The sequence below is a fragment of the Poecilia formosa genome, unplaced genomic scaffold, assembly GCF_000485575.1.
Source record: "Poecilia formosa unplaced genomic scaffold, Poecilia_formosa-5.1.2 Scaffold404, whole genome shotgun sequence".
NCBI lineage: Eukaryota > Metazoa > Chordata > Actinopteri > Cyprinodontiformes > Poeciliidae > Poecilia > Poecilia formosa.
The window spans coordinates 41,786-52,413 of NW_006800343.1; the positions used below are offsets into that span (position 1 = coordinate 41,786).

General features: G+C 45.2%; 1 protein-coding gene across 1 annotated transcript in view; it reads right to left on the reverse strand.

Moving 5' to 3' along the window:
• Positions 1–10,191, reverse strand: part of ptprma (protein tyrosine phosphatase receptor type Ma) — a 50,700-nt gene extending 40,509 nt beyond the window's left edge. Inside the window, exon 1 of the mRNA XM_007576329.2 lies at positions 9,868–10,191. Coding sequence (XP_007576391.2) covers positions 9,868–9,955 — 88 coding nt within the window. The 5' untranslated portion in view covers positions 9,956–10,191. The remainder of the gene's footprint in view (positions 1–9,867) is intronic.
• Positions 10,192–10,628: the final 437 nt, after the last annotated feature.

Consider the following 10,628-nt stretch of genomic DNA (forward strand, 5'->3'; position numbering starts at 1 on the left):
TACAGTAAAGTAATATTCTAATCACAATATATACACAATAATATGTCCATCTTACTTGTGAAATGTTGTCTGTGGAGCCCTCGCATCAATAATCCATCGACCAGAACAACAATATCCCTCAGTGCTGAGGCATCTTCTGCTGTTTTGGTTGAGCAAAGTAGGAGGGTATACCGCTCCAAGATGGCCGCCGTATTTCCTGCACCGGAGCGGTCCATGAAGCGTCTATGCTTATATTATGTCTATGGCCTCCACCTTTACTCGCACGCGGAGCTCCAGACATGCGCAGTGGTTTCCTCTGAGCGGGAGAAGATGTCTGTCTGATCGTCAGTAGTATAATAGCGCTGCATAAATCATAAGATATGGCGACATGTAAAATCAGCAGCGCTTCGCTTTCACAGACGGTGGGGACTTCGTCCAACTTTTAGCGTCACTTGGAAGGAAAGCTTAAAGAAAGGTAAGATCTGTGGACGTGATGCTAGCAAAGCTAGCTGTACTGAGACACACATGTTGCATCTGGATGAAAAACAGTTGTCACTCATGCGCTGAATTATTGTGTGGAGGTGTTGACTGAGGTGTCGCATATATGGAACAACGCTGTGACCAAAGTCTGCATTGATATGACATTCAGGAACGATCCGATTCTTCTGGACGGATCTTTACTGATTAAATTTATTTCAGCTCTAAGTACTTAATATCTAGGTGTTTTATGGGAATGTGGAGTTTTCAGATCAATTTGAGAAGCAATTTTGAAGGTAAAACTTAATTTTATTGTGTCACGTAGCACGGGGTGCTGGTCTTGGCCTTGACTTGGTCTGGGGTTCAATGGTCTTGACTACAACTCTGCTACTGGCTCCTGGTTGCATGTCCTCCCCCACCCACCTTCTTTCCATCCCCTTTCTGTTGGATTTCTTTCAAAATAAAAGCCACTAGTGGCAAAAAAAAAGTGAAGTTCATGCTATGTTAGGACAGGAGACCTGAAATTAAGATGCATAGAATCACATATATAAGTCTAAACTATGTTACAGAGTAAACATAATAAAAACATGCTTTATCTGTGGCACTGTTCATTAAAATTGGCACATCTCTAATGTATTAAAATTAAATATGATCTGTTCACTTAATGATGTTGTATTAGGGATTAGGTAATGCATTCAGCAAGTACTTTTACTTTTAATACTTAAGTATTTTTAAAAGCCTTTTTACTTTTACTTAAGTAAAATGTTAATGTGGTAGTTTTACTTTTACTTGAGTACATTTGTGTCTGTGTATTTGTACTTTTACTTAAGTACATTTTTTGAGTACTTTCTCCACCACTGCCTGGCTGTTCCAATGCGGGATGAGCAGGAATCTGTCACAAAATGATCGCAGCGCCTTTATTTCTTATCTGATTTCTGTAAACATGACTTAATTTAAAGCTGAGGACATTGCTGATGTTTGTATATATTCCTCCTTGATATAAATCTATAACCAGTTTGGTTTCTATCAATATACAAGAGAGGACTAAGCAAATTCCTCCATCCTATTTGATGATTATGTTCAAATAAACGAGGTGATTAGTTCAGTTTTTGTAATTTATTAAAGGTTTAAAAATTACAGCATCTGCAGAGCGCCACAGCAATGGGACAATAAGCTGATAAACAGTTGTAAAACAACTTCAAACCATTTATATTCTGCTTTTCCTTGCTTAGTGTTGGCACCAGACCCGTTGCCATGACAACCGACACAACCTCGGCATTAACCCAGAGCAGACGGTAATCTATGACCAGAATGTCCTGCGCTGTAGCTAACTTCCTGCTTGTGGAACGGTCTCTAGTCGGGTTGCATTCAGACAGGTTTTCTACCGGTTTAGAGTTCACTTCAACCGACCGAGACCGAGGTTTTTAGGCGGATCGGAGTTCGCTTTTCAAGTCCGCTTTGGAATTCAAATTTGCATTCAGACCTCCGCAAGACTCGGACTTTCTAGACAAATGGATTAGAGTCTGATTCAGGCATAGGCATAACTTCCTGAAGGACCGGTGTGGACATGTTTATGCATGTCCCCAGTATCACCAGGACACATTAAAACAAACCTTTATCTTGACTTTTTTCTATTCTTCCTCTTTCTTCTCTCCATCCCTGAAGGATAAGTCCTCTTTTGAGACATTGTTTTGCTAACTTAACTTCTGACCGGAGCTTTGGACGTTTGGATGCTCATTGCAGATCATGGTACCAGCGAAGCGTGCAGTACCTACCGCGGCCACCAGGGGCCTCAAGAGCAATTTTTTTTTTCTTTTATCCATAAAATAATTATTTCTACATACATTATAAAACATATCATTGTAAAAACAAATCGGTTCATAGTGAAATTGTATGTTTTAGGTATTATAATGACATAGAAATCATTATTTAAAAAAGGGGGTGGGGGGAGGAATCAGCTCCACTGATCAGCCCCACCAACTAACAACACAAAGTTACGCCCTTGGATTCAGGACTCTAATCCTGGGTTGGTCTGAATACACCCATACTGTCGGCTGGTTCTGATCCAAACTAACTCCTTGCAGAACCCCAGAGAATCGGTTCTGGTCGGTTCTTCAAGAACAAGCAGAATCCTGAAGGCTGGAAGCTGCTCAGTCAGCTCCCGACTCACTGACACTCTCAGCCCAAGTATCTGGGTGGAACCAGATCAGCTCATGTGTCATGTGGCTAGTTAGCCGCTAGCTAACAACCTGGATCCTCACAACTGATTGGACAAGACGTGATGACAGCTGAGGGACAGAAGCTGTCCAACACACACAGGGACAGGAGACAGCAGAGACCACTAAGGGGCAGGTGCTCAAAACAAAGGGCCCATCTAACCTCCTTCTAGGACAGAATATTAAAGCCTCTCAGCTTTCAGAGTTTAATAAACAATGATAAATTACAAAATCGTGAGATATACAATCAAAGCTAAGGTAAATCTCTATATAGAGCATAACATTATGCATAATGTTATGTAAATTCACAATTTACATATGCATGCATATGTAAGATATTTTATTAGTAATTTCTTTCTGCAGGTCTATTTTGTTATAGGAAAGTATTGCAATATTCAAACCCGCAATTTAGCAAGATATGTAAATCAGAGCTGGACCACCAGACATTTTGTCTTTACAGAATTACACTATTAAAACTATAAATAAGCGCACAATGCAACCTTTTAGTGACTGTAATCTATAAAACAGAGCTGCCTGTTTGCTGCAGTGGAGATGAAGATGGTTCATTCAGGAAAGCAGAGCTGCAGCAAACTTTAAGGTGGAACTGCAGAAAAAAGAAAAACAGCAAAAGTTTAATTGTTAATGCATGTCACCATGAGAAAAGCCTGCTGAGTTTAGCTAAAAAAAACTTGTTTTAAAATTAAAATCACACATTTTTGTCTCATGAAGTGAATTTTTTTTTTTACAAAACAACAAACTTATTTGTGCTTGTCAGAATCTTTTCTTGATATTCTAAGTTTTTGTTTGTGACTCAAAGTTTTGCTTGTGATTCTCACATGACGTCGTGGGCGGGGCCTAAAATCACAACACAAGATTCCTGATGTGTGCAAATAAAAGTTTATGTTTGGTAAATAACTTTTTAAGTTCACAAGACAAAAATGAGTTATTTAATTAAGAAATGTTTTTTAAACTAAACTTTTTGTTCTAAAACAATAAATCATTACAATTCCAAAAGTTTTTATTACAATTTTATTTTACTTAAGTCAGATTAGTTTTTTTTTTCATTGAATAATTGGGGAACAAATGTAACTTCATACTCTGCGAACCAGAACCTAAACTTAAAGTCTGGTTGAGTTTTTCCCTTCATTAATGACTTTTATTACATACATTACATCTATCATGGTAGTTCAGGTGAGTTATTTTTAATTCTAAATTAATATCCTTGTTGGTCTTTTATTTAAGTGCTATTCTCCTTCAAGCTACATTTACCCAACGCCAGAATAAATGCAATGTACTTTATGCAGCAAAGGATATTAGACATGTATCCATTATGGAGATGATCGGTTTTGGACGGGCGATGTTCCCCTATTGCATAATCAATACTGAAGAATGACTGATATCATTAACGATACAGGGAAGAAGCTTTCAGTTATCTAGCTTTGCTAGCAGAGTCGTTAGCTAGCAGCTAGCTAATAGCACAACAACAACAGCCTGTATGATGAAAATCCTGAATCGATAGATAAGAACAGTTTCTCCTCACCTGGCTGTCTCCTCCCCTCAGTAGTTCTTCAGAGAAAGGCAGACAGAGGCCTGTCAGTGTCTGTTGTATCTCATTACCTCTCTGCTTAAACCGCTGAAGCAGAAACGAGACTTCAACGTTTTCCGTCATCTGACAAGCAGCAGGTCTGCTCCACTTTATTCACCAAAAACATTTTAATTCACCAAAAACTGATCTGTAATCTGAATGTTCGCTACGTTCAGCTCCAGTTAGCCGCCTTATCTCACTGCGGAGAGGCAACTGGGTCACAGGCAAAAGGTCAAAGGTAACAAGGTGACCGGCTTATTATGTTGTTCAAAAACCCCCAACAAAAAACCTAATAATTTTAGTACATGTTGTTATGTGTCAGAAGAGGGCTTAGGAAATAATACCAAAAAAAAAAGAAAAAATTGACCAAAAGGGCACTTTGGGGCAAGGAGCAAAAGGGGCAGGTGCTCAAGCCCCCACTCCTCCCCCCTCCCTCTGCACGTGCCTGGCAGAGACAGACGGGACAGGACACAGAGAGGGGACAAGAGATGTCCAGTCAGGTCCGGCTGTAAGGAGTTCTGCGGGAGACAAAGTGAAGGACCAAACCGGACCGTCCAAACTGAACCCTGAATGCTCCCGTCAGTCTTAGAGAAGTAATACATGCTCTGGAACTGTGTGTGTGTGTGTGTGTGTGTGTGTGTAAACTGTGATCTCCAGCAGGAACAGAACCAGCATCAGGGTTAGCACACCAAGCTAACTCGCCTGCGGCCAAACATGAATTATGCAGAACTCAGCCTGCTGCCTCTGGCTGTGTGAGAGTGTGTGTGTGTGTGTGTGTGAGTGTGTGAGTGTGAGAGTGTGTGTATGCGTGTGCATGTGTGTGAGTGTGTGTGTGTGTGTGTGTGAGTGTGTGAGTGTGAGAGTGTGTGTATGCGTGTGCATGTGTGAGAGTGTGTGTGTGTGTGTTATCTGGCTGCACTCGAGGCTGTCTGCATGACGGTATTAGAATAATATGCTAATTACTAATAATTACCCTGTAACATACACACTGATTATCTGACCCTCCTCTTCCTCTTTCTTCCTCCTCCTCACTCACTGCAGCGCCTCCAGGCGAGGAAGAGGAGGGGGACGTTTTGCATCCACCTCTCCAATGGACCGGACCAGATCTGGAGCAGAATGTTCTGGTTCTCCTGAAAAGTAACAGATACCAACCAACTCAGAACCAGAACCCATCAGAACCTCATGTGGTTCTGGTTCTGCTGGAGGTTTCTCCTTGTTCGGGGGGAGTGGACCAGAACCGGAGGAGGAGAGTCTCATTAGCCAACATGTCCATCAGAGGACAGCAGACCTGCTGTGGGTCCAGAACCCGAACAGAACCACTCCAGAACCTTTGCAGGACCCAATCAGAGAGGTCCTGCTGCTCTCCTTCCTGACCTTTGACCTAAGAAGGTCATCTGCAGCTAAGAGAGAGAAACTGGGCCAGTCAATCAGAACCAGGAAGTGGGTCCGGCATCTTAGGGAGTCGTTAGCCTCTCTTAACCCGGGCCGGTCCCAGGGGTCCTGGTTGCCATGGTTACACTGACACACTTGCAGACGATCGCTAAGCGGGTCGGTTCCGCCCGGCTCGCCGTGACCCAGAAACTCAAAGACGTCTCGGCCCACAGAGGTTAGCAAAGTGCGCTCAGACGGACCCGCAGGCAGCGAACGCACCGCGCTGCCTTCACTGCCGCTCTGCACGCAGGAAACCCGGCAGGTTCTGAACACGACCTGCTTCTGACAGACAGAAACCGGCATGAGCCCGTCCAGAACCAAACCTCTTCATCCAGGTTTCTGAAGAAGAACTGCAGTTCAGGTAACCGGGTCCAGAAGCAAACCCGGTGCCGCCGACCCAAGAGACCAGCAAGACACTCATACATCAGAACCGGGTCGAATAGTTACTGGAGGAATTGACACAGCAGCAGGGGGTGTGGACACACACACACACACACACATGTTTGCCTGGCTATCTTTGTGGGGACTTTCCATTGACTTCCATTCATTTCTACAGCCTAGCTGTAAAAGTCACTCAGACCTTCGTCCTAAATCTGACCCGACCCAAAAAACAGCGTTTCCCCTTGTGGGGACCACAGAGAGCAGGGGGTCCCCACAACGTCATATGTGTCAGGAACATGGTTCCCACAAGGGTTAGGGTAGTAACACACACAGTAACACAAACACACACAGTAACACACACTCTCAGCATTGTCTCCAACAATAATCCTGACTGTGATCAGGGATTTGGACCCAAACACTAATCACACACTGACATCTCTGGACAGGATTAGACCCTCTGCAGCTGTGTGTGTCACTGTGTGTGTCACTGTGTGTGTCACTGTGTGTTAATCTGGGGAAGACATGCTGACTTAATCTCGTGTTGCAGGAATAATTTGGTTAATCTGAGAAGCATCAGGATCTCCTCTGTTGTCACGGTAATGGTCACATGACCCACCAAGGTGATCCACCAGGACAGCTCCTGACATTAGCAGGGTTGGGTCGGTACCAGCAGCAGATCAACCACAGAACCAGAACCATGACTTTATGGGTTACACCAGGCCTGGAGGGCCTTGTTGAGAATTTGTTTTGATTTAACCAGGATTTACTTGGACTTATTGTTTCTAATATGGTAGTCCAGTACAGGTGGCTATTTGAGTTGCAGTTACTTGGTTAGCATTTTGGTAGTTGGTGTCTGGTTCGGGGCGGACTGCATGTCCCATGGTCCTTTGCAACAAGTGAAGGAGGAGCCTGGAGTTTTGAAGAAGAAGTGTGTGTGTGCGTCTCCCTCTGAAAATGAGCTGTTAGCATGTTAGCCGAGTTCCGACTCTGTCATGTATTAGTACGTTTGATTTGTTCATTCTTAATCCACTAAAGTTCATCTAAAAATCCACCCGACTCCTTTTCGTCATTGAATCAGTCAAATATACAACCGGCCTCCTGTAACTTTTAGATGTGTCTCTACTTCAACACACCTGAGTCAGATAATGAGTCGTTAGCAGAACCTGACTGCGCTGAGGAGATTCAGCTGTTGGATCCAGGTGTGTTGGACCAGGGAGACAATAAGAGCTGCAGGTCCAGGACTGACCAGCCCTGGGTTAGACTGAGGTCCAGACCTGCAGAGGTTCTGGAGGTTCTAGTTCCTCCTGCCGGTTCTGTTCAATGATTTATAATCTGCTTTACAGCGAGCAGCTCCAATCTGGAACAATAAAACAAGGACTAACCCGCTGCTAAAGCAGCTAACGGTTACGCTGCTAGAGCAGTGCTACCAGTTAGCCTGTTAGCTAGTAGCTTTATCGCATTACATTCATTATGTTCTGAGCCAAAAATCAAAACAAACTAAAGAAATGCTAGTTTACACCTTTTACAGCTGCAGTGCTGATACTTTTAGCTAAGGTTTGGACCGAACCAGGCCCGGTTGGACTCCTGTCTCCAGAACCAAGTGAGGCCATGAGATGGCCAGCAGAAGTTCTGTTGGGTTCTGGTAAAAAAGAATTGAACTCATTCAGCTGTGTTGGGTCAAGGAAACCGGATCACTGATCCGAACCAAGTGGGTCTGAAGTTCAGATCATCTGTTCCTCATGTGTGTCGGGTTCGGTCCAGAAGGTTCCCCAGCTGAAAACATTTCTGAATAGAGATAATTATCTCACTGAGGACCCTCACACACACACACACACACACACACCTGAGGTTAGTGTGTTAATCTGTGAGCTTCATTAAAACCCTGACGAGACAGAACAAAGAGCTGACTGCACCTGAACACAACACCAACTCATACTGCAACACACACACACACACACAGCCTGTAAAACACACTCAGAGGAAAAGGTAAAGTCCTGAATCAGCGACAGTCCTGAACCTGGACACAGCAGGTCATCAGTGTGTGTTCAGTGTGTGTGTTCAGTGTGTATGTGGGTGTGTTCAGTGCCGTGCGCCGGCGCCCCCTGCTGGGCCCTCTGACCCCACAGCAGGCCAGGCGGTGAAGCGTCTTACCCAAGGACACAACCAGAGGCAGGTGAATCGGGAATCGAACCAGCAACCCACCGACTGCCACGTCATCTTCTAATCTTTGTGAGATGATGACGCCATGGCCAGAACCATCAATCAATCAATCAATCAATCAATCAATCAATCAATCAATCAATCAATCACAGCAACATCATGAAAATTAAAAAGTAGAAACATTTGTTCAAATCCGATTTAATCAATGAGGTTTTTGATGGTTTCTCCAGCGATTGTTAATAATTCATATTTATTTATTGAACAGCAGCTGGAAAAGACCCGACAGTCCAGACTGAACCGGGGGACCCAGGGTCGGCCATCTTGTCTTCAGCCCACCCAGGGTCGGCCATCTTGTCTTCAGCCCACCCAGGGTCGGCCATCTTGTCTTCAGCCCACCCAGGGTCGGCCATCTTGTCTTCAGCCCATCCAGGGCTGAAGACAAGATGGCTCTGCTCTTTGTGTATGAAATGCTCTGATTCCTGTAACTTTATTGTAAATTATGTGATTTTAATTTTGTTCATTTTTAGGCTAAACATCTGGAGGAAGGGCTAGCGAGGAGAGTTAGCTTCTTTTAGCTAACTCTCCTACATTTCATGACACCATGTTCAGTCATCAGAACCGGCCTGGACCAACAGTAGATACATGGAACCAGTTGGAGGCCAGTTCATGTTCTGTGGCGGCGCAGCGGTTCAGCACAGCCCACATATGGAGGCCTTAGTCCTTGATGCGGCCGTCACAGGTTCGATTCCCGACCTGGTGACCTTTGGCGCATGTCTTTCCTGTCTCTCATTACCAACTTTCCTGTCAATTAACTATCAAATAAAACCTTTAAAAGAAAAAAAAAGAGACCGGTTCATGACCGGTTCCAAGGGTCCAGCTGCTGGTCCGGAACCGAGATTCTTCATCACTGCTGTAGAGCCTTCATCATCATCAGAAGAGCCTGATGGTATCTGACCCCGCCCCCCCAGCAGGTCCAGAGCTGTGGAAGAGCCATAATTATTAAAAGCTCAGAGTTCCTCCTCTTTTTACTCCGTCATGGAAACGTTCCCATCTGACCCGGACCGGTACCAGACCTGACCCAAATCAGGAAATCAGAATCAAAGCTGCAGGATTCTGAAAATCAAATGAGATCAGTGCAGCAGAACAGGAAGACCCAAACTCAACCAGACGGTTCTGATGGATCTCAGCTCAGAACCTGGTTCTACTCGGATCTACTGGGTTCTACAGATCACAACATGACCAACAGATCAGCTGGTTCTGGTTCTGATTGATGATCAATGAATTCTGCTTTAAGGAATAAAACCTGTTCTTGTTCTGACCCAAAGTTCTGCTGAGGAAGAGGGGAATGAGACCAGAACCGGAACCAGAACCGGAAGATCCCTCTCTGTTCCAACCTGGCGGTTCTTGCTGGGCTGCTTCTGGGACACGAACCGAACTGGAAGAGGAAACAAAGACTGCAGGATGTTTGAGGGCCGCTGAGTTTCCAGAACCTCCGAACCGAACCGACGGGCAGAGTGGAGGAAGAGGAGGAGATTTTCCAGCTGGAAACTTGGATGCCAACACTCAGAACTCCCCTGTTCCCTCCGCAGACGCCCCGGCCACCACCAGGTACCGAACCGAACCGAACCGTCCTCTTACCTTGAAAGGTGTCCGCTCGCGCTCCCCGAACTCCCAGGAGAACCAGGACTAGAACCGCGGGCAGCAGGAAACTTCCAGTCCGCTCCATGATCTGGGAAAACTCCGGAGAACTCCGAGCCTCTTCCTCCTCCTCCTCTTCCTCAGGGGTTCTGGACTTCCCTCGCGCTCCAACACGCGCTCACGCGCACACGGAGGGACTGCGGCGCGCGGCCAGGTGAGCGTTCAGACAGGTGAGTTCGGCTCTTTGATCTTCCAGCTTGTTTCTGCGCTCGAGACAGACAGACGGAGAGCGCGAGACGCCGAGAGGGTGTACCGATGAGCTGGTGACGTCACGGGGGTCGAGAGAAACAGAGAGAGAGAGAGAGAGAGAGAGAGAGAGGGGGGGGTCTCCAGGTTTTTAATTATTTTGTTAAAATCGGGAAACTTAACATTTATTTATTTCATCATTTGTTGAATATTTGTGGGAACTTTGAGGTTCTGCTGCGGTTCCGTTTGGACCTGGAACCGCTAGAACCCATAAAGTCGATCAGAACCATTTCCTCCGGTTCGGCCTCTGTCAGCAGGACCAACGTCTCACTGGTTCGGCCCGGTTCTGGCCTGGTTGTTTATGGTCCGGGTTTCATGTTTTTATCTGGCTTGATGAAAGCTGTGTTAGAAGCTGTTACATCGGTATTGGCCGGGTTCTGGTGTCATGACGTCATTCCGGGTCAGATGTTCCGGATCAATCAGAGTTCTGGTGAACTTTTCGGTGTTTGTGAAGC